Raw genomic sequence first — 25,129 nt, 5'->3', positions numbered from 1 at the left:
AAGTGTGAGCGGGAAACACTGTCACTCTTACATAAACAAGCTTGATAGGGGAGACAGGCTCTGGGTGGGTAGGTTTATGGGGGGGGATGGAGTGCTAGAAGAAGGGATGAATGGACAAAGAGCACTGTGGTAGAGGAAAGTAGCCCGCTGACAGATGGATTTTGCACACGTGTGTGTGTGTCACCGGTGGTTTGCACTAATTGCTGCATTGTTATCGTGGGTGTGTATACATGTGCATGCATGCTTTGTCCCCTCCAGTTTGTATTATTTGGAATAAGTGTGATGTGTGTGTGTGTGTTTGTGTAGGTGGGTGGGCGTGTGTGTGTCTGTCTTTGCTGGTAAATGCTGTGTGGGTAGGTCAGATCCACATTTACTCGTGTAGGGACTTTGCCCTTGTTTTCCTGTAAACACTCTGTTTTTCTCCTCTGCAGCAGAGGAGGGGATGAGGGACAGATATGGGGCCTCCTCCTCTTCCTCCTCCTCCTCTTCTTTTCCCTGTCTCTGTTTTTCACACTGGGTTAGTTCTGTAAGCCTCTACCTCCCCTTCAACCCTCTTCAATAATCCAACGTCTGTCATACTCTGGCACTCAGTTAGTGTTTGTGGGGGTTCTGGGGTAGCGTTACTTGGTGTGTGTGTGTGTGTTGTCGTTGTAGGGGCCAGCGGATGACTTCCCCTCACTGCAGGGGGTGTGTGTTTTCTCTCTCTGCTTGGAATGCAGGCCTGTGAAAGTGTCTGAATAGTTGGAATGTGTGCGTGTGTGCGCGTCCCAGTCTATGAATGTGAAAGTGAATGTATAGAATAATATGTTAATCTGAGGCAGGTCTTTAAAACTTGTTATTGAAATCTGCAGACCATGCGATGACATGATTGACGCAGTCGACAAATCATTCTGTTAGCACAATGCCTTGCTTGTTAAATAAATTATGCAGTTATGAGATATCCACAAGATAAGAGACGGGACACCTGCTCCTTCAAATAAGTGAATAGTGGATAGTTCACCATTTTGGATATTAATTAATGTGGTGCTGATTTCTTTTCTCCATTTAAATTGCTACCAAATGACACATTTAATGTCATAATCAAAGACAAACTTGTTCTTGCACTATCTTGGAACATCTCTAGTCAACAATACAGCAGTCTGTGTGTACTCTGTCAGCCTCACATAAATTGTGGTTACCAAAGTTCACAGGTCCTCCTGCCATATGGAGATTTCACTTTGCTGAATTTCACATCTCCGTGTTTGTTCCGCAGGTCCTGGAGGATACCACAGGGGTCCGCCGAGTGGTGGTAACCCCCCAGTCTCCAGAGTGCTATCCTCCTTCCTACTCTCCAGCCCTCTCCCCCACACACCACCTCCCCCCCTATCTGGCTCATCCTCACTTCATCCCCCACTATTACCCCCCTGGAAGCCCAGGAGAGCTGCCCCCTCACCAGTACTACCAGCACCACATTCCCCCCATGTACGGCGATCCAGGTACTGTTCTGCTGAGTGCACTCGTACCTGCTGCCAAATAATCAAGGGTTTTATGTGGTTTTAAAAATCCAATTATTATTCCAGTTAAAATGTGCATACCTTTTTAGTTAAACATAAATTATCTCCTTTCCTCTTCTGCAGAAATCATTCCAGTTTATGGGATGTCTAATTACATAGGCAGGGAAGAGACCTATAGTAAGCCACAGCCCAAAAAGATAAAGGAACAGAGACAACTAGAGCGACAGAACCGACTTAACTCGCCTCCATCCAATCTCTATAAGGGCAGTCTGGGGCTAGCACACAACGGATACAGGTGATCTTAATTTTTTGTGGTCTTTAATTTATATTTTGACGAGGTTTTTCAGATGCCATCCACTTGTTTACATCATTGTGTGTTGAGAAACTGCAGCAGCATCATTAATAACTGTCCACTGAGCTGCGTATCAAACCTTTACTTGATCTCATGTGGTCCTTTCTTGTCAATAGCAGTTTTTGATATAAATAATAAATAACCTTTCCAGAGTGAAAGAGTGTATGAATTGTTATTTCTTTCCTTCACTGTAAATAAAATTCTGTTGGATTTTCATTTGTGATGCAGCAACAAGTCACATGCCCCATCACTTGGGTCAGTGGGGTCTGGAGGAGGAGGCAGCAGTCCTGGAGGGAAGAAGCCAGAGAGGCGACTAAGAAGCAGTCCACGAAACAATGAACCAGAGACACACACACAAGGTAGGGCAAATATATCCACAAGGCAGAAATGACTGGCACACAAGCTTGACTGAGGATGGTGAAGGTTCACAGTTGGTTTTCCTTTTCACAAAGCACACATTGATTTTCTTTTTTGTTTGCTTTGCTTCTAAACATCAAATAACACCTTCACAAACCTGCACCTCCATATTGTGATGGCAAAACCAACATCAAAGAGACAAACGCATGATATGTGCATTTCTATAATTCTAAATGCTTGAAACCATTACTGGATCAACTTTTCATTTTCCAAATAGGGAACAACTCCACATGCAACAAAACCAGCTCATACCTCTTTGTGGTTCTATCCTCTGTGACCCCCTCTCTGTGTTTCAAAGTGACTGTCTTCGTCCTGTGCAACCTCAGTGCCCCTCTGCATTCATGTGGGCAAGATAAAACACACCTTTCATTCCTCTCTTTCTCTCACCGTCTTTTTTTTTTTCTTTTTTCTCTCTCACAGTAAGTTGCTCAAAAAATGAATGAATGAATGCAGCTTTACTTAGGTGAGGGGGTGGGGAGGGGGAGAACTGAGTATGATGGAGGGACTGAGGTGGTAATGTGGGGAAGGGTAAGAGGGGTTGTCTGGGTAACCACATAGCTGAACCTGTCCCTGAGCGCTATCGGTTTACCTTTGCTACAATCTCGGCCTTGTTGATGAAAACTGAGCCACGGGGGGATGGCAGAGGGGGGAGAGTTGAGGGGGAGGGGGAGTTGCATACCTGTAGAGTCCTGCTTGAGATGAAGGAAGCCTTTGAGCTCAGAGATGTAGACACCAAAGCTCAGCCTTATCGCAGAGCACATGAAAAAGTGCACATGTGCAAAGATATTAGGACAAATGCTTACGGTACTTTTGGTACTGCCGCTCTGTAATGACACGACTTTTTACACAACCTGTGCATGTCTGAATTATTAAAATGAGCAACCTCATTTATACACATACACCCACACACACACACACACCTAACAAGAGGTGATGACAGAAGACCATAAAGCAACACATAAATTCATCTACTCCCTCGCTGTAACTGTCAAACTTCTTTGAATTTACTCTCCTCGTAAAACTTTGATTTAGTTCCCCACACAGCATGGAGTCTGATCAGAGGAGTAACCCATCTGGAGGAGGTATGGGTGTATGTGTGTCTCCCAAATCTATGCTATTGTTGTAAAATGTGAGGTTAACCAACGCAATTCTAATGATTTGAGAAAAGCTCAAAACATTACTATGTTATGTAATTTTACTTTTGTGCTGACTAAATGATATTGAATGTTGTTTGACCTCATTGTCTATTTTGTATTGCAAAACTGTTGAATGTCCATAAACATAAGTGGCATAGTTTGTTTGGCTGGATGTAAACATTATGCAAGGTTTGTTTGCTTGGTTTGCACTAATTACCCCACAGAAATGTATTTTCTCACTTTGCTCCAGTTGTATTCTCCTGAAGATTGTTTTTAGCTTTATATGCCCGCATTTTAAGGAACCTGTCTCTGAGAGCTATTATTCCACCTTAAATGCAATGGAAGTAGATGGCAGCGATATGTATTGAAAAATACAGCAGAAAAGAAAATGCTATCAATTAAAATAGGAATACCTTTAGTTTGAAAGTTGATCCTATTAAAACTAGACCTGACACAGTTAGTTATATAATCTTATAAGCTGATCAACAGGAAACAGGCAAGTTTAATAATGGTCATTTATAGAGGAACAATGCCAGAAATGATTAGTTTCTAACTTCTCAAATGTGTGTAATTGCAGCTGTTTTGTTTTTATATTAATAGAGATTAATTAAAAACTGTCATTGGGTGCCAGGGTGTCCACACCCTGGACAGGTCACCAGTCTGTGAGTGATGATTTTCAAAAAATGTGTATGATACACTCATTTGCATGTGTGCATTTATATCTGCACACATTTCAGTCATAGACTGCGTATGCAACGTGAGAGATCTGCAAATGTCAAACACACACACACACACACACACACACACACACACACACACACACACACAGAACACAACAGTCATCCTAGAGGTGCAAAAGGAACTTGAAAGTGAGGACAGCTCAGCTTATGAGTTTCACAGTTTCATTTGACACATTCTGTGTTACTCAAACAACAGTAACATACATGACAGACAGAAACATGTCAGCATGTTGTCAGTCTAATTTGGTCTACCAGGGTCTCAGTACTGGGCTGGAGATCAGGCTGACTCAGCTAGATGTACCACACAACACACACACACACACATGCAAAAACACCCCGTGACTGGGCTTCCTGTAAAACAATCAGAGCACGAGGGTCCAGAGTATTGGCGGGAGGAATAGGAGGAAACAGAGACAGTAGAGGAATGTAGGATTTGAAGGACAGATGAGAGAGGAGTGAGATGGATGAAAGTGTGCAATGAGAAGAAAGACTGACCCAGAACTTCTACATCTCAGGGAGAGACGGAGAGTTAAAGAGCAGAGTACAAACATTCCAACAAAGTAGCTGTTTGGCCTGGCGCATCCAAGTATGGTCCAGCCCAGAATACCACACACACACACACACACACACACACACACACACAGCCGCCTACGCTTTGCCCTTGATGCCCTTGCTGTCTGTGTCTGTGTGTGTGTGTGTGTGTGTGTGTGTGTGGGACCATTGCCCCAGTGCCAGTAAGGCAGCAGGCTGACTTGGCGAGCACAGTGTCCATTCCCCAGTAAAGCCAGCTCCACAGGCCTTTTTCTGAGGAAAAGGGCCTGTGTGCTGAGCAGAAACAGATGTGGGCTTCGTCCCCTCTGTTCCTCCATCCTGGCTCTGCATCATCACCACCGCAGATCCTGTCTCTCACTTACAAAAACTGGAATTTCAGGAGAAACAGATGGACCAGCTCCCTCAGCTCCTCCATCTTTGGTTCTACGTCATTGCCAAGTGCTGTGATTTTGGATGAAACCAGATGTGTTGTGTTCACCATGTTGGCTCTGTGAATGGGATGTGAGGAAAATAACAAAGATCATAGGTACTGCAGTGATCTGTAGTTGAGGAAACATGTCTATTACTTAGAGGGTAACGTTTTAACTTATGTTACTGCTCATCTGTTTTGGGTACAGCGTCCCACCCACCATCTGGCTAATCACAGCAGCTAACTTGAGAGGGTTTCAGCAAGACATTCAGACCTCTGTGCAGATCCTTGAATTAGCACCAGCCGCTCGGCTCGCAGTCACCACAGCAGCACTAGCATTAACTGCTCTGAAGACATATTGAACTATTCATGAACGCCGGGACCAGCACCAGTCGACATGTCTGACTTTTCCTAAAGATTAAACCTTTAAACAGATATAGAAATAGATACAGGCCAGAAACAGACTTTGAGCAATGCTTTTATCTGTTCACAGCATTTGAAGGTCAACTGTTCTCTGTTCGGCTAATTGTTGCCAAAAGGATAGCGCCGTGTTCCAAATGGGTATAGTCCAGCCGCTCAGAAGTCTTCCACAAATGAGTCTCAAGGCCACAGGAGCTTTTACATAAAGAGGCATCAGAACCTGTATTTGCACATTTTAAACTTGAAATCATATCATTTTATGTCAGTGGATCCCCAGAATAAATTTTGTGGCCACAATTGATTAAATGAAATCATACAACTATACATACATAGTGTGGCAGTAACTCTAGTGAACACATTGAATAATTTCACATACACAGTTTCACGTTTGCTACCTTCAGCTGACATTGGCCACCATAGATTTACCAGACTGTGTCAAGTAAACTGAGGTAAGCTTGTTTGTAATGGCACTACACTCAGGTGTGCCACCTCTCAAATCACTAGTTACATCTGTTCTTTTGCCAAACAGGACAAACATTTCATACAATAAAAATCATTTGTAATTTAAAAATAATTGTAAATTAAATATTTCCCTAAGCCAATTTAACCATATCTGTTTGATGGGGAGCATTGTATTAAAATGAAAAATCGTTGTTTGTTTTTAATCATCATTCCATTATTTCTGCTTTTGCTTGTATAGAATTTAATTTGCTGGTGTTGATAAAATCATCAATAAACCAACAGATTAAAGTTACTTCAGAAGCTACTTTAACTTTTTTCCCAGTTCATTGGAGCATCCTCCCGATGAACTAAAGTGCCTCCAGCAGGAAGAGATTGAATATAACTTACTAGTTATTAATATTAGCATTAGTAAAGTGTAATAAAAACATGCTTAGGAACATCTGATAAATGTTTTTTTTTTTTTTTGTAGCTTTTGTACGGCACTGTTTGGACAGAGTTTCCTAATTAAGTTGCAATGAACTGACAGGTTTAGAACAATGGCAGTGGTGAGAGGCGGCTTAAAAAGCACAATGTCCTGTAATGTGGAAATGTGTTATCACACTCCCACCCTTCCTTTACTGCGCTGTTTTGATGGGGATCGCCATGGTGATAATCTCAGCCCCCCCCTCCCAGCAAACTCCAAACCCCTTCCCACAAACCCAAATACGGCCATGTTTGCAGGGCAAGATGGAGGGCAGTGGGGTGGAAGAGAGTGACTTGAAGAGGTAATGTCAAAAAAAAAAAGATATAAAAGACAGTGATAAGAGAAGAGAAGAGAAAGGGGATAAGTGAAGGACACGAACTAGTGAATGGAAAAGGGGGGCATGTACAAAAACACAGAGAAAGAACAAGAGATGGCCTTAGTAGCAGAGGAATGTCTTTCCCGCTGATATCATGTAACAGGACTTGTGGGATTAGAAGGGGAGGTTGTTCTCGCTAATCACAATGAATACATGACACATTTCCCCATTCAGCTGAATTAACCTTGTGAAAAACAAAATGAGTTAGCCTTGTGATACAAGCAGTAAACGAGCCACACTAGCAAACTACAGTACCAGACCACTCTTTATATACATAACATAATTTAATTGAATAGAAGAAAAAGAAATATCTTAAGTAGATTTAAAGCTCTTGTAGCAAATTAGGTCCAATATGGAATTAGGGTTGAGACATTGATTACTATAAACAAGCAAAATTACTGTAGACTGTCTTTTTTGTTTGTTTATGGGTTAGTGACTGGTTCCTATGGCCACAAAATTCTTTAAATAAATTAGACAAAAAAATAAGCTCTTAAGCTCAAACAGAAAACACTCTTTCCCCTTTGTATCATTGCTCTGCATGTCAGATTTCCAGCAGTGACACCGCTCCCTCGCTCGCGTCAGGTTGCTTTCACACTCATTACTTTCTAAGAAATGGCAACACGACGTTACCATGTTGGTGACGTTGAACGCACGTCCCTGCCGCTAGCACACGCTCTTTTTCTGCCTCTTCCGTGCTGTCTGACGGGCTGTTAATTTGTCTTCCACGCAGTCAGCAGAATGGAAGATTTTTTGAGCGGAGCGGGGTCAGATGGGGTCAGGGTTCTGAGAAACTCATCCTCCATAATCCCTCACTCCCCTTCTTGCCTGTTGCGCTGTTTGCAGCACGTGACATGCGCCTATGTGCGCTCACATTCATACTTCTCCTAAAAAAGTGGAGAGAGTTTTGTGTCAATTGGCAGTGAAGAAGCTCATCTCTCCTTAGTGAGAGCGCCGCGGTGGACAAGGGCTCTCTGTCTTCCTCTGTCTGCGTTCATGTGCACACATGAAACCTGGGTACTGAGAGAAATCAGGTTAAGGCAGGGAACTGGAGAACACAATTACATGTGTTTATACTGTGACTTATTTGTTTTAGATTCAGTTTGAGTTGGATTTTGGATTCTTTATTTCGAACACAAGGGTGCAGGTAATGATCTTTGATATAATTTCTTGCAGCCACAGAAAGAACTCTGCTGTCTCAGTCCTGTTAAAAAATGGACAGGAAGTCGGATTTCTCTATCAGCTGCAATAAGGAGATTCTCTCAATCTGTCATCCTGATTAAGGAGAGATGATTTCTCATTTACAAGAACCAAAATAATCATATTATTGCAGAAAGATAATATTTTTTGGCTTATTTACTTGCATATCTGCCTCAGTCTCTATGTTTCTTACAGTTTTCTTTGCTGTTATAGATTCAGATTTTGAATTTTGCATTGGGCTTGTTGCTTTTCTCTGCCCTCATTTCCTCTCTCTTTTTACTCTGCTTCTCAATTTCTCTGTACCAGTCTCTCCGTCTGGCTCTCCCACTCTAATCCCCTTTATAAACAATCAGGACTCTGGCCATGAGAACCAAACCTTCACCATGACAACCACAATTTCAGGCATGTCCCAATGACTTCTGTACTGTGTGTGTGTGTGTGTGTGTGTGTGTGTGTGTGTGTGTGTGTGTGTGTGTGTGTGTGTGTGTGTGTGTGTAACCCAGCTGTTGAACAGATGGAATGCTTACTATGCAGCAGATGATAATAGTGTGGAATCCCTCTCTACCTCCATTTTCCCCTTTGCTTTCCTCCTTCTGTCTGAACTCTGTCCCTGCTCCTTCCTCTGTGTCCTCTTTTGTCTCTCTTCCCTCTCATCTCTGTCTCTCTCTCCTTCTTGTTCTAGCTGAGTGTCTGCCACTTCGCTTTGTTCTCCCTGATTAGAGGCTTCTAAAGATGGGTATCATATCTCACTTTGTTCCTTTAGGGCGACACACACACACACACACACACACACACACACTGTCTAAGGACAGAGGGTGTCGTTGTCGAGCGGTTTGCAAAGCCCACTGAGCCAAGGTTCACATTTGTGTTTTGTGAATTTAATTCTAGTTGATTTAAACTTACGATGATGCTCAACTGCTTTTGTGCTAATGTGAAGAAATCTGAATTGCTGTTGTGTATAAAAACTGTTATACAAGTAAAACTTGACTTCACACACACACACACAGAGTGACCCTGCATGTGTGTGTACTGGGGGCTGAGTGAGCGGTGGTTGCCACATTTTTCACATTTTTTTCCAGGCCTTAAAGGTCTTTTTCTGTCCCAGTGCAGACGGGCTGTGTCTAACAACCACAGACCGTCATGCAGGAGGAATGCAACCTCCTCAGTGTCAAAGTGACTCAGTTTGACTTCAGTTCTTTTTGCATGTGATACCATTAATTTTTAAGTGTGTGGGTGTAAGAAAAAAGAAGATTCTTATTAATATCTCTATGTATTTTATGAGGAGGAATGAATTAAGTGGATACAGAAAGAATCAAACTTAGATTAAGTATTTATGTGAATATATGCCTCCAAATAATTAAACTTGTGTTTCCCGGCATTGTTCCATGGAGCAGATTTACAGTGTGGAGAAGTTATTTCAGGTGTCTAAAGTTTTTACTCAATAAAAATCCTATTCATTTTCCATGTAGACAGTTTTAGGTCAGTGGAAGTTGTTGTTGGAGTATATCAGAGACTAAAATAGGCATGAAACTCGGCTGGTTGAGTCATCAGCACTAAAGATGAGCAACTGTGTAAATAAATAAAAACAGAACATCCTGTATGGATGAAAATGTTTGGAGAGATGTCAACTATGAATCCCAAGAACAATTTAGTTAAGAAACATCCGATCAGAGGTTAAAATAATGACCTGGGTTGCGATTTTATTATTATTTTGGCAGTGACAGCTGAGCTGTTTCCCCCTGTTAGCCAGGCTAATTAAAAATGTGATTTTTCCTAAACGAAGTTGAAATCCTTAAAACTGAAGACCAAGAAGCTGCTGTGTTCTGCTTAGAGGCAATGAGGACAAAGAAAATGAATTGAGAATGTGCGGGGTTGTAATGTACTCCCAGTGTCTCCTTTCACTTGTCAAGGTTTCCAGTTTTTGTTGTTGGTATCTTTAGAGAAAGCTGTCCTGGATTTGAAGGCAGTGACTAGTACTATAACTACTACTACACTGAGATCAGTGGTGCACATCTGCTCTGCACCCTCTGATGATGTCACATAAGGATGTGTAATCCTTGCCTCACATCTCTCTAAGCCCTCTCCTCCCTTTGTCTTTTCATCCCTGCCTTTCTCCTCCTCTCTGTTGATCCCTGGCTCACTCTTTGTTTCTCAATTTCCTTGTGTTTTTGTACCTAATCTCTTACCCAGACTCATCTTGCCTGTCCGCTCTCACTGCAGTCTGTCTTTCAGTGTCTCCCTTTCTTCCTCTAAATCTCCCTCTCGTCTGCTTTTGGCTGTGCCTGCTGCTGCTCCCCAATTTCTCATTCCTCTTCTTTTCCTGCTGTTTGTTGCTCCCTCGCTCTGTCTGGCTGTCCCCAGTAATCAAACACAGGAGGCTAGTCACAGACAGGATGTGAGGTCAGACGAGGAGAGGAAGTGAGGGTGCGTGGGCAGCACATAAACAGAAAGCAGGGGAGGTGAGGGATCGAGAGGACAGAGAAGTGCATGAGTGTGTAGTTGCCGTCATCATCAACTCTATGTGGTTGTCCTCTATATTAAACACTTAAGCAGCTGGACTCAACAACCACAGCGAGTCATATGCCACTGCGGTGAAGTAGAGCGGCAGTGTTTTTCATATTTTATTACTGGTCTTCTGAAACTTTAGATTATTAAATATAGATGTCTTTCTTCTGTCACAAGCTCAGTTGTATTGTTGGCCAGTCTTTACTTTCACGGTGCTGAAATAAGTCTCATTTAGGGTGGATTGGTTGGGGCTGTAACTAGCAGAGACATGTAACCACTGGATTTGGAGGTAGTCAATTGCAACTCTTGCACATTGTTTCCATAAGCAGTGCTGTGTTTTGTGTAGTTAACTCTAGAAGATGCAGTGAATTGAATGAATACTTAAAGTTTGTATAGCATGTAATGACTAAATTTAGTTTCATCTGAATCAGGACCAATAAGAAAATATTATAAAATATAATTTGTCTGACTAGTTGAGCACCAGTACAGTAATCTATAAAAAATCTAAGAAAGAAAGCATAAGAAGGTAAATGTCATGGACCTATGTAAATTTAGTATGACAAACATGTGAAATTTGCTGTCTTTTATTTTTAAACCATCTTGGTGTGATGGTGTGTGGTTGTCCACAACATCAAGTTTTAACATTTCTTAGTATCGTACTTCTGTTAAAGTCTGATAATTTGACCAAACAAAACAATTCCTCCTCTACATAATAAAACTGTGAACTTCCAGAGCTGATGTTCATTGGCCTTGGTTATTATTTTATTATTAACATCTGTAATGCTGTAATGGAATTGCACCTACTCTTTTCTTAGCTGCAGCAGACAAGTAGCGACAAGACGGCAGCATTAAACGGGTCATATTCTCCTTTTTTAACTCAGCTGTGATGAATGGGTGGAATAAGCAGGGTCAGTATGTTAGCCTGCGGAGCTGTTCGTGTTTGGTGCTGCAGGTGCGAGTGTGCTTTTAGTCCATAGAGTTCAGTTTTATTCAAATGGATGAAAGGAGACGACTGTGTATGTAAATACAAATCCACCAATGGGCTCATGTGTCTAGCTGTGATGCTGAACTTGTTCCCTTGTCGCTCTCTCACACACACATACACACAGTAGCTGAACTCCCCTTCTCCTATCGCCAGTCTCCTGTAACTTGATACTGGAACTATAGCGACGCACACACACACACACACACACAGTCTCTCTCTCTCTCTCTTTTATTCTCTCCTAACACACACGCATCCACACAGTCACACACGAGGGGGTCAAGTTGAGGTTGTGCTTCCATGACATCACTGTTGCCATGACTCATAAGTGTACCCCCAGGCAAAGTAAGGCCCTCTCTTCTACAGAACCTGTCAGAGGGACTTACCCATTCACACGTACACACACACACACACTCGCACAATCTCTCATTCATCACTTACTTTGGGCATACGGTGATTTTCAAATAATGTTGACACTGTCTATGTGTTCATAGGTGTACATACAATATGTCTTGATTTTTCTATGTCCATAATTGTGTGAAATTGTGAGTGAATGCCTTCTTGATGGTATTAACTGGGTGTATACCACAGACAGTCATGTACCACTGTCATACACTCATTACACAGAGGCTTGCACTGCTGACCCTCACACACACACAAACACACAGACCTGCACACATGCACATCCTGTGTGATTTACAGTGGTCAGGCTCAGATGGAGAAAGCAGGCCTCTTCTGGTCGGAAACATTTCAACTGCTGCGATCACACGGGGGAAAAGGGTTTCCATGAGCCACACGTGCACATACGCCTTCATAATAAGCCCAAGTGTCCACTAAATCACCTTTAGCCATGTCATATCACTGGACCAGACCTTCACATGTGTATGTGTGTGTTTGTGTGCATATGTTTATGCTACACATGTGTGTTTGTGTGTTCACACACTCAGAGAGGAAGCCCATAAGAGTAAAGAAAGAATGGGCAGAAAGAACAGCCCAGCTTACATTTTTAATTATTATTTTATGCTCTTAATGTTTTTGATACTTTCTTTTTCATTCAATTAATAATGTATGAAGTAAATGTAAGAAAGTAAAATAGTGAAAAACACCTCTCGTAATCATTCAAAGCACAGTGTGACATATATAAGTGTCCGAACAACCTAAATTACAAACACATTAATCATAGAGAAAGACAGTAAATAGAGCAGTAACAGTGTTTTACTAATCAAAGTACAATGCATTTGAAGCCACAAGATTTTCACAGGGACAAATGTCTTTTTTGTTTGCACAATCAGGAGACTAGTGAGAACTAGCTGGTGGATCAAGACTGTATGAAATTTATACTGTATATTTTGTAAGCTAGTGCAAAATATACAGCATTAACAGCACGGAAGAACCGCCATTACATACATATGGCATTGTATTCAGTATGTCATGCATAACAAGCTGCGCTGTGGTGCTACGACAACACTGCTGACATGACATTATACGATGGATAATTATTCACAGGTGTGGAGCCAGTAGAAGGGAAATGATACATAATAATGATTAGGATAATGATTTCTACGAACTAATGACTCCAACAATAATCAATGGTTTCTACCTAAAGTAGAGTAATCACCATGGAATATGAGTAATTTTCATTGTCTTAGTGATCCCCATTTTATTTACTCTGGGTTAGGAATTTGTGACTAATGCTCTTCTGTGGAAAACTGGGTAATTTAATGTATTTTCCAAGGGCTGTGTTCATCATGACTTGATGAAATGAAATGGGCACTTGCTGAACAAAACAAGTGTTGCATCACACACGATTAGACAACACTCAGAATTTAGGTCTGTTTTTACTCTGTTTCTTACTTTAGTTCTGTTGTTTTTTTTAATGATGACAGAATTACTAGTTGGATAGAATATTTACAGACAACATTAGGGTTGATTAGGGAGTCAGTCATTGGGGGCATTTCAGTTCACTTTTTTGACCCCAACCACTCTTATGAGACATAGATTTCTACATCTATCAATATAACATCGCTCATGGGACTTGAAAAACCTCTCCTTGTCAATTAGCAGCTGTGTTTTCAGCAATGCTGCCAAAATTACTAATGTGCATCTGTTTTCAAACTTTGGATGGTTGAATGTTTCTTATTTTTATCTAAATTAATATACACACAGAGTGCCAGTTCCTCTTCTTTGTAGGTTATTGCAGAAACAAAAATGACTTATAGCTGATTTTGACATGTTCCTCTGTGTCCCTGTCTCCTCAGATCACGATTCAGAGGGGAAGCGTGTTCAAGACATGCTGTCTACGATCGACAAACCACAGGTTGGTATGCATACCTCTTCCCACAACTGCAGACACACACACATAGATGGACACAAAGCACTTTCATCAACTACCGCCCCCTGATGCAGTCATAGCTGGCATGAGTGTTTTCTATATTTTCATCCTGTCCCTGAGATAAACATTAAAACAGAACTGGTGTGTTTATTGCATCACTGTCATTTTCTGGAGTTGAAAAACTGCTCAAGGAATATCGTCCAACTGTGCTCACCCTGACCACATGAGGGCAGCATCTGCTCATCTACATCATTCACTTCCTACAGAGCCTCTGTCAGCTGAAAACACTGTTAACACTAACAGACTTTTTCTTCCCCCAAGGGGATGAATGAGTTTGAGACATGCAGACATGGTTTGCTAGAGAAGAATCGCTCACGCTCTGCTAAAGCACTTTGGTCAGCAGGTTGTGCAACTGGACCATTTAATCTCTGAGGTTTTATCAGGTGCTGACAAAGATGTTGAGCACAGAGGGATGGAAGCAGAAATCATGGATAGCCTTCTCTGCTCCCATAACTGAGCAAACTTCTGGGGCATAATGGAAAAGGGAAGGAAGAAACAACAATGATGGAGTTATGGAGCTTTCATTGTGCTATTGGTTTGACTCTTTTGACCTTTCATTGTTTTTCACTGTTAGCAGGTCAGAGCTTGTGTCATAGAAGATGTTTTCATTGAAACATGTTCATAACGATTATGATTGTTCAGTAGCTTACATAGCAATAATGTGTGTCTGCTACAGCTTAATTGGATTTTCAGGAAAAGGGAATAAATAGTTTGAAGTGTTTCTGGATCCTTTTTCAACTTATTACCTCATGTGGTCTGGATGCAGATAAAAACAGTAGCTACATTTACTTGTACATGACCATTTGATTTTGACCAATGTTGACATTAAGGTAATACACCAATAAGATGTTGCAGGTTGTAAATTGGACATTAATATTCCTATTTCCATGCTAGTAGACTGATTAATGGCTGAAGATGCCTTCTCCAAATTTCATTAAAGTCAAAAGCCATTTCTCAATCTGATCTCAATCTCTTGTAAGTGATTCATGGGTAGTGATTCATGGATATTTGATCAAATAAAGTTAAGCAGAGACAGTTGAACAGTTTTTATTTTAGTTACAGCATGTTTTATGATTTTAAACCCAGATTTTATTAGAAGGGTATAACTGTAGGTTTATGTGCATGAAGGAATTAATGAGGTACAATTTAAATTGATATAAAAAACTAATGTGACATTATATTATTTGACCTGTATTCATTAATTAAAGGTGGAGCTAACTCCAGGTTTATTGTTCACTTTTTCTCAAAATTAACTGGACAGAATATAGTTATATGGGGTTAGTATTCAGATTAACACTTAACTGTAATGTACCCTGATAGCAACTCATGTTGCTATCAGGGTACATACTGTGTATGTCTATGCCTTTTTGGTTGTGCCTACAATAAAGCTGTATTAATAATGGTAATATATCGCCCATCTTCAACATAATACAGCAACATACAGAAAGATTTCAGTATTTATGCCTATTTTCAGCCAAACGTTGCTTTGCTTAGGTTGTTTGATTGTTGTGGGTCTCTCACAAGATGTGACAAAAACAGATAAAAAAATTTTAAATGCTGTAATAAAATGTAATCCTGTAGTGAGAATAGCATACAAACATAAATACAGGGACTGATGGATGTACGCTAGATTCACATCAACAGGTCATCCTGTATATTGAGGCGTTGGTATCATTAATGTACCTCAGTGGGCAAACATTGGAGGCAAAGGAGGTGGGCATGAAAAAGTGAGCTTACTGTAACTCTGAATAAATTCCATGAAAGACAGATGTTTTCAGACATGTCGCTACAGTGATATGATCTTATAAAACCTAATTGATATCTTGTAAATTCTCAATGAAATGGCATGTCTGTCTCTCCATCTTTTCGCGTCTGTCTGTCTGTCTTTCTTCCTCATAGACAGTCTAGGCATGGTTGTGGTTTTCACTGCCCCCAAGGCGCTTTCATCTCCTATTCAGTGGCTGTGGAGACTGGAATGGCAGCAGACTGTGCTAAATCACACTAAATTGGCTCACCCACCATGTGCTGCAACTAAAACTCCCATAAACATGCAGACACTTGTAGGCACACAGATATGCACATAGTTTAACACACAAAACTGCTGGCCTCTTCTTTTTTTTTTTTTCTTTTTGAGTTGGTTCATTTTAATTTTCTTGTGCCTTCGTGACATGGATGTGCCTGAGCTGGAGTAATGGTGTCAATGTGAGACTATTTTACCTAAAACACACACATGCTGAGACAAACTCATACACAAGGAGACGAAATACCAAAATACACACACGGGCACATTGAGGAAAAACACACCTTTACAGAACAATTTTCCTGAGGATCAATTACTGCTGCCTGGACTAGAATAGAACAAAATAGGATAGAATTCAAACAGAATAGAACCATGTTTTCTGTGTGTGCTGTGCTTGGCTTCACTCTGTGTGTGTGTGTGTGACATACAGTACATATGTGTGTGCATGTCTTACAGGTGTCCAATGTGCAGGCACGGACCGCGCGGCTGTCCTGGGCGCCTCCAGCAGGGCTGGTGAACAGACTTAATAATGGGATGCCTGTGACCTGCTCCTATGAGGTGTCTCTCTCAGATAAGGGGCGAGATGGAAAGTATCGCCTTGTATACAGGTAGGAAAGAAGACCACCATTAGCTGTAGATGCATCTCAGGCAGTGAAGGTGTACTGGTGTGAGTTGTTTTGCCTGTGTGTGTTTCAGTGGTGAAGAATTGGAGTACCATCTGAAAGACCTAAGGCCAGCGACAGACTACCACGTACGGTAAGGACTCATCCTTCTTGATGGAATATACTGTATGCTGCACCTGTCTTGTTATGTTTGCCTATAGTGATATTCTAGCCTCATCTGTACAATCTACTGATGTTTTTTAATGTTCCTGTGTCTGCTTCAGTGTGTCGGCATTGTACAACTCTGTTCGGGGCTCGTGTTCAGAGGCTGGCTCGTTCACCACACACTGCGGCGTCCCTGACGTCCCGTTACCCCCAAAACTCTCCCATCGCAACAAGAGCACCCTTACCCTACAATGGAAGGTACAGCCAAACTTATTTTTCTCTTAAACCGGTCTTATTATTCTCAAAGACAGCTAATAAGCTAATAAAACAACCGTATGTGTGGCCTTATCTGGTTTGTCTTCTACCTTGACGTATCAGTGCAACAGCACAGACATTCTTGCATTGTTGCACAATGCCATCAAGGCGCATCCCTGCAGCATCTCTGACCTCCACACAAGTAGTTTCTGTCCACTCACACAGTCACTGATAAAGAGTCAGGATATGAGGCCAGTCAGAAAAACACAGCAGATATTTTGTCAGTCTCAGTCTTTTATCTTTGGCTGATCTTCTTCTTTTGTTTCTTGTCCTTTTTTCTATCATACACAGCCTCCAGGTGACAACGGATCCAAAATCACGAACTACCTGCTCGAGTGGGATGAGGTAAGTCTCGTTCTTAATGTCCATCATCAGTCATGCTTTTAAAAAAAACTGTTATACCCATTAAACAGATTTTATATTAAATTAGTAGAAGTTGACATCTACCTACTCAGACAGAATGGAATAAATCTCTTAGCTTTGCTTTACCAATCATTGTCTGGCACTCCTTCTCTTCTCCTAGATATATTTTTTCACTTTGTCTTGGTATATGTGCATTTTATATATATTTTTAAATGCTATTTGCCATCTTCTCCCCACTCTGCAGGGAAAGAAGAACAGTGTTTTCAGAGAATGTTACTTTGGGAGCCAGAGACACTGTAAGCTGACAAGACTGTTTCCCGCCTGTGGCTACACGTTCAGAGTGGCTGCACACAACGACATTGGTACAAGGTATATAAACATTTACACTGGAGGAAATTGTATCAACGTCAGCCACAATATATTTGTTTTCATGTTGAAATTTGTTTAAATACACACACCACCATAAAGACGGGCAGAGACACATACATGCACCAGCCCGTCTGTGGCTATTATTCTGTGTGTGGCACGAGTCCTCTTCCTCTTCTCATTTTCTCTCTTTCCTCTCTCCTCTTGTCTCCCCTACGTCATTATGGCGGAGAGCATCTCGCCTGCAGTCGTTAGGGTGACAGGAAGAGGGGAGGAGGTGATAAAGGGGAGCGAGAGTGAGGGAGGAGATATGAGCTCTGTGGCTGAACTCAAAGTGGCCTTAATGCATCCTTCAGCTTGATTCCCCCTTTGAAGCGATGAACATAGATTCTTGCACATACATACACAGCATAAACTTTGGGTTACTGGCTGTTTTTTTAAAAAAAGGTTTTACAACCTCTCCCACTTCTGCTGCTGGTTATATATTCAAATTCTTTCCCTGCTATAAATCACAAACTTCCCTTCTTTAGTTTCTGTCTTTTCCATCTGGCGTCTGACATGTATAAATCCAAACTTCCCCCTGTCCCCATGTCTTCTTCCAACTTTGTTCTTCTATACCTCCCTGCTCTCCCGCAACCTCCCACACACACTCCCTTAAAGTGAGCCCTGATGTCAGTGTCCTGCTTTTATTTGCGTTCTTTCATCTTAACTTTTTAAAAAATGCCTGTCTCTCAATCTCGGCTGACTTTGTAAATCATCATACACGACCTCCCTCATTTCTTCCACTGTTCCTTCAAAAGTCATTATTCAACAAGGAAGATACACTGATCAGCCACAACATTAACACCACATGGTTGACAGAGGTCAGCATGGGCATTCACATTGGTCTGTAGCTACACAACCCCATATACACTGTGTTCTAATACGTGTCCATCATGACTGAGTTTTCCCTGATGATCTTGAACTGCTCCCTTCAAACCACCAAGTGCTATTTATTTTGTACCTGATCGGTGTTTTTGCTTCAGCATTTTAAACCGTGTGAATTAAATGGAAATGCGCATGTGTGTTGTGCAGTGGCTTCAGCACAGAGGTGGTGTTCTACACCATGGGCACTCTGCCTGCTCTCCCTCTAGCACCACGGCTGGTCAGGGCAGGGGTGTCCTGGGTGACCCTGGAGTGGGGGCGTCCTGAGGGGAGTCCGAGTGAGGATCAGCTCAAATACACATTAGAGATCCAGGAGGACAACAATGTGAGTACCACGCACGTGAACTCCCATATTACATTATATGGCTATGAGGGGAGCGAAAATGAAACTTTAATGTGGTTTTGCAAAATGTTTTTTTTCCTTGCATCCTACTCTTCACTGAATCCCACAGAAGGGAAAAAATAGATGTTTCAAGGAAACGATGTAACCGTGAACAACTGAGAACATTTAAAATTCTGGGCATAATACATACTCAAAGAAACACACGTTAAATGATTGAGCATGTACTGTATAGAAGCAGGTATTTGTTTCCACATACAAGGAATATGTGGACACACACATATACAAAGATCTGCATTATCGCATATGATATGTTGTACTATGTGTGGTAATATCTGCTGCTCCCACAGGGAACAGACTTTCATCCAAAGTACACTGGAGAAAACTTGACCTGTACTGTACAAGGCCTGAAGAGGAGTACACAGTATAAATTCAGGGTACGTGATGCCTTTGAATGCTAGTTTGTGTGTGTTTCTGCACTGTAAGTGCTGAATTTACCTTTATTTACCTTTATCTGCATAAAGTGAGATAAGGTTATTAAGTTTCTTATTGAGATGCGTGTACCATAGAGACATGAGTGGAATTAGCTTGTCAATTGTCTCCTAAAGAAATTAAGATTGGTGTTGTGTGTACTTGTGTTCATATGTGTGTACATGCTTTGGCATTTTAGGTGAGTGGGAATTGCCACATAGGATATGTACCATAAATTTGATGTAAACATTTTGCTAAATTTTCAATAATATGGTGTTCAATGTAGTTTAAAGATAAACTTCAAACCCAGCTCCATATATTGTTTAAACTCATTTTAAAACAAGTTTGATTTTAGGTGTACTCTGAATAGAATCATCTCGTCTGCCTTGTTCCTCCTCAGTGATGTTCTCTTTCAGTGAGTTAAAATAAAATGTTTCCAAGGATACCATGCTATCCTGGTCTCTTTTAGTGGTAATACAACATCCATTACTTTAGGAAAGAATACAGCATTTTGCCTCTAGAGAATTGGATGCAATTTAACCAGTATCAAAACAAATCGACAGCCATTTAGCAAGGAGAGAACACTGTCCTGCTCTGCTAAAAGCAGTGATAGCTGTTCATTTTGTGAAACAAAATGTTCAGATAGTAGATGCTCTGTTAGTGTTGTAGCTTGTGTTTTAATAAAGGCACTCCCGTGTATGTCACAGACATGTAAGATGTAAGTGTCCTTACTTGCATCATCAGTGCAGATGGCAAATGGCAGACAAACTCACATGCTCGCATTCGAAGAGGCAACAGATGTTCATCTTGTGTGGATGTCTGGAAACAAATCAAATTGATGTGAATAGAAATGAAGGCAGAGGTGCCAGGGCAGAGACTAATGGTGTCTATTAATCAGGACAGCTATTTCACTTTGTAACAGACTTCTCTGTATGTTCTCTTCTCTCATTTAACCATGCCCACTGTACTCCATCTGTACTCATTCTGTTTCTTCTCACACACTCTGTTTCATCCATTTCTCTTCATTCTGGTTCTTATCATCCTCACTTTATCCCCCTCTTCTTCGCTTTCCCTTTTTTTCTTTCCATTATCTTTTGTTCTTCTTAAAATGACCTTCCCTAAATGCCTTGTACTGTCCATTTCTCTCCCTGCAGCTCATAGCATCGAACATGGAGGGAAAGAGCAGTCCCAGTGAAGTGTTGGTGTGCACAACCAATCCAGACAAACCAGGTCCTCCATCTACACCCCGAATCACCACAGTGACGCCTTACAGATTCACTGTAACATGGGGTAAATAGACACAGTCTATTATGCTCAGTCTTCATACACAAATACACAAAAACCTGCCCATACTGTCATACACACTTCCAAAATGCAAGTAGAAATGCACACACTGACAGTGAATCCCTGTTTTAGCCTTTATTTTTAAAAACAAGAAAGCCTAACAATTTTCTGAATAGAAAGGGTTTTTTCTGTTTTTCCAAACGCCCTTTCTCAGTAAACGTATTGATGAAAGGTGGGAAATCATTGACAAACTGCTGTCTCTGGGGTAGCAGCTATAAAAGCCATCATGTCTGCTATCATCCATCTGTCCCACATCAGAACCGTTGGAGTCACAGCCCTCTCTTTGTCAAAAGTTGTAAAAATGGCGCAGATCAAATTGTATGTCCCTCAATCACACTTCATATTATTGATTGGCTTTTGTAGCTATGTAGTAAATAAATCACATTGCTATAGTAGTAACCTGGAACTGTAATGATGGCAACTGTAGGTAGGAGAGAAACACAGCCGGGCATATTGTTTTCATAAATCATCCTCAGTAGCCAGTTACATTTAGTTAGAATCACAGTATCTGCACAGTGTCTCTTTTTGTCTGATGAATGAAGAAAAACCTTTGAAACAGTGATGTGTGTGTGTGTGTGTGTGTGTCATGTACATACTTTGTGCTCATTGACTTAGTAATTTTTGTCACACCTAGATCCTCCAAAGGACAATGGTGGCTCAGAGGCTCTTACGTACCTGCTAGAGATCTCCGAGGGATGCTCCGAAGGTATGAGTTACATCATCAATCCATCCATGCTAAATATTAAACTAGTTTGAGTCTATCATCTCATGAAATGTGTGTTTGTTCTCAATATGCATTAGTCGTAATTCTCTCATTGTTCAATCTATTTCAGTTTAGAAAAATTAGATTTTCTCAGATGTTCACTCAAAGAAACTACATATTCTCTGATTTCTTTCAGAAGGGGGGAGGGGGGTTTATGAGTCTGTATTCATTCAATCCTACCAAAGAAAAAGGATTTAGGCATTTGTTGTAGACTGGTGTTGACTGTTACAGAACAGAAGAACTGGATAGAAAATGTCATTTATGTTCTTTCATTGAAAGCTACTGTGTGCACAAACATTCAATTGGAAAAATAAAATTGTCTCCTTGATGTGCAGCGCTTGGATGTTTACTTAAATCACTCAAATTAAATGACTCAGACATATAAATTATACAGTATATTCACATGACATGCACCTTCGTACCCACCATTAATGGTGGGTACTAATAAGGTGGACTCGATTATGGTTCTTGGAAAAAACGTGCAATTGCAATAATATACACTGCCCGTCCAAAAACAAAGTCACCACGTTGATTTCAATAAGCAAATAGTTAAGAGCCTCCAATTGGATAATTACTGCAAGGATGATTGTTTTTAGCTGTTATTTAACCCTAACTGCAACCGTGTCTTGGAAACGTGGAAATAGCACAGTAAAGTTTGCCGTCTAACTCCATCTTTTGTCAATTTTAGTATCAGCTGTGTGATTGTGTTCTTCTTTTTGATGTGTGCATGTTTGTGCAGGGAGCCAGTGGGAGGTAGTGTACAGTGGTCCAGCTACAGAATGCATGTGTGAGCGCCTGACGCCTGGAACCTTTTACCGCCTACGTGTGTGTAGCATCACCACCGGAGGACACAGCCCGGTAAGACACACATGCACACATGAATGCATGGCTTTGAAATGATAACCCGAGGACACTGAATTTTCACAGTGTCAGATCAGTGTGACTTAGATTATTTAAACAGCTGTACACTCATAAATGCTCATAGCAAGTACCCAAGTATTATAATGAACATTTCCTCTAGTTTTTAATCATGCTGCTCTACAATTATGTAGTTAATTTTCATTTATCCTGTATTCCTGTGTCTGTCTCTTTATGAAGTGCACCGTTAGTGTTCCGGTTCGTACACTAAGTGTCCCACCAGGGCCATGCCAGCCACCAAGGATTGTGGGTAAAGCCAAGCACAAGGAAGTGCAGTTAGAATGGGGTGAGTGCAGCCGTAATCAACTCTGTGTTTAGTTTTATTCACCAGAAGGTCGTCGACTTTTTTATGCAAGGCTGCTAATTCAGCCTCTGGCTGTTATAATATATTTCTCTGGCCATCTCTGATGTAACCTTAGTCAAGAGTGTTTCAGCCTAATTGAGCTCTAAATTAGCCCAATAAATGACTAAACTAACCTACCCTCATATCTGCCCTAACTCTCCTAATGTGAGCCCATTACTGCAGATTTGTGCTGTTTCTGTTGGAAGGCAAAAGTCAGCCTGACACACTAAGGAAATTCTTGTTTTAGGCAGTTTAATACAGCTGACTGTCGCCCTATTCAGCTCCGTCTTGGCAGGACTGCTGCATTTACTGACTTAAATTGAAGGTCAGACAAATGCATTTAAGGGTTTTCCCCACTGTCTCCCATAATTTAATATCATCATTTTGAAGCAAAGTACAGCAGCTGGTGGCAGGAATAAAATGTGCACAATGAACTGATCTGTAAACATTTTACCTAAGACTAAACAAACTGTAACTTTGAATCCGTCATGTAAAATGTATGTAAAGACATTAAGCTGCGTCTTTGTATCAGACATAATTTCAATGTAAAATGTGATTGTAAACGCTTCTCTTTATCTTCCCCTGTCTACTTAGACTCTCCTGTCTCTGAGGGAGTGTGTGAGGAGTGTGTTTTCAGTTTGGAGATGAGTGAGGGGGACACCAGGCCAGCAGAGGTGTACCACGGGTCAGAGCTGCAGTGCACTGTTGGTAGTCTGCTACCTGGTGCCACGTATAGTTTCCGACTGCGGGCTGCCAACGAGGCTGGGGTGAGACATTCAAGTGCACACACAGCAGGAATATGATCAATAGTAATTAAAATGAAATAGTCAGTTTTTCAACTAGTAATAAGGCAAAACCATGATAGCATTTCTTGTTTTCTGCTTAAGAAACATAAAACTGTGTGTTTAATGCCTTGTATTCTAAATTTAATTAGCACATCGATTAAATTACAAATGAATTTAAGTGAAAATGTCCTAATGTTGACGCAAACACAAATAAATAGGACCCGTAGTGATTAGGTCAGAGTGTCCTAGACATGAATTCCTGGGCAGGCTGTAATTTCTGTACTACCTCTTGTGTGTTTTCTTTTCCACTGTTAGTTTAACATACACTACCTCTAACTGTCTTTGTGTGTCTTTGGTCTCCCTCGCGCTCTCTTTTAGTTTGGACCGTACTCTGAGCCAACAGAGGTGATGACTGCAGCGGGCCCTCCTGCCCAGTGCGGGGCGCCTCTCATCACTCTCACCAGCAACACCTGCGTAACGCTTAACTGGGAGGTGAGAAAAACACATAAACTCACTCCTGTATGTATTTTAGGAAAGAAATATTTTTTATGGCCACATAGAACAAAATACTCTTTAAAAAGAGACATAGAGACTATGTAGATCCTGGAGACTGTGTTGTTTAAAACAGATTTAGTGAATAATGTACTGTAAATGAAAGAGAGTCACTGGTGTTGTATGTTGAATTGAATACGCCTGTCCTTACAAGTGTCGCTCATTTTCCTTTTTTCTGCTTTAAGCTGACAATATATTTTCCTCTTTTTAGTTTTGACTTGCTGTTTTCTCTGAGCTGAGTATGTTTGTGTATGTTACAGAGCCCTGAGGGTTCAGGTACAGACATCTCTGAATATCGTTTGGAGTGGGCAAAGGAAGAAGAACCCATGGAGCTCATCTACTGTGGATCTGCCACACAGTGTGAACTGTCAGACCTGACGCCTGCCACAGACTTCTGCTGCAGGCTACAGGTATCACACACAGTAACATACAATCAAATTGGCTATGAAATACACATGGCATTCATGCACAAGCACGTCTGCATACAGGAAAGAGGAAGGTGCAATAAATGTGCATGAGCACAGATACAGATAGAAAAAAAGTGGAAAAAACAAAGGAGAACATTGCAAACATGACAAAGAAACTCAGCGAGGACGCGAACGCAGTCGGATTCACAACACATACATAGAAATGTCAGCCAAGGGAAGCATAAGAAGGCAAGAAAAAAAACAGGGAACTCTTTGAAAGGTTGATGAAAATTCATTGTATTTGTGCTGTGACTCTTATTCCAGTGCGTAAACACACTCCCTCTCTTTCTCTCACATTATGCATCAAACACACACACTTTCTCTCTTGCTTTCTTTCTGAAACTATGAATCCAACAGCATGTTTTATAGCTTCTGTTTCATAATATATACAATACGGCACAAGGTCACAATAAAGTCCTAAACAATGCTTTTGTGCGTGTTTGTGTGTTTGTGAAAAGTAGTAAGTCAAGCAGACTGCAGTCTGAATATTTTACC

At 41.1% G+C, this 25,129-nt stretch overlaps 1 protein-coding gene across 2 annotated transcripts in view; it reads left to right on the top strand.

Moving 5' to 3' along the window:
• The window catches only part of fndc3ba (fibronectin type III domain containing 3Ba), an 80,449-nt gene that overhangs the window by 38,582 nt on the left and 16,738 nt on the right, over positions 1-25,129 (top strand). For both annotated transcript variants that reach the window (XM_026339783.1, XM_026339784.1), the window contains 18 exons: positions 1,253-1,475; positions 1,617-1,788; positions 2,074-2,204; positions 13,763-13,821; positions 16,373-16,524; positions 16,613-16,672; positions 16,803-16,941; positions 17,290-17,343; positions 17,606-17,730; positions 18,802-18,976; positions 19,342-19,428; positions 20,617-20,752; positions 21,441-21,512; positions 22,309-22,427; positions 22,668-22,773; positions 23,425-23,597; positions 23,994-24,107; positions 24,428-24,577. In XM_026339783.1, the coding sequence (XP_026195568.1) occupies positions 1,253-1,475; positions 1,617-1,788; positions 2,074-2,204; positions 13,763-13,821; positions 16,373-16,524; positions 16,613-16,672; positions 16,803-16,941; positions 17,290-17,343; positions 17,606-17,730; positions 18,802-18,976; positions 19,342-19,428; positions 20,617-20,752; positions 21,441-21,512; positions 22,309-22,427; positions 22,668-22,773; positions 23,425-23,597; positions 23,994-24,107; positions 24,428-24,577 (2,247 nt within the window). The remainder of the gene's footprint in view (positions 1-1,252; positions 1,476-1,616; positions 1,789-2,073; positions 2,205-13,762; positions 13,822-16,372; positions 16,525-16,612; positions 16,673-16,802; positions 16,942-17,289; positions 17,344-17,605; positions 17,731-18,801; positions 18,977-19,341; positions 19,429-20,616; positions 20,753-21,440; positions 21,513-22,308; positions 22,428-22,667; positions 22,774-23,424; positions 23,598-23,993; positions 24,108-24,427; positions 24,578-25,129) is intronic.

This window comes from Anabas testudineus, chromosome 22 (genome assembly GCF_900324465.2).
Source record: "Anabas testudineus chromosome 22, fAnaTes1.2, whole genome shotgun sequence".
NCBI lineage: Eukaryota > Metazoa > Chordata > Actinopteri > Anabantiformes > Anabantidae > Anabas > Anabas testudineus.
The sequence above is the reverse complement of the archived record's forward strand: the minus strand, read 5'-3'. Positions and strand labels throughout refer to the sequence as shown.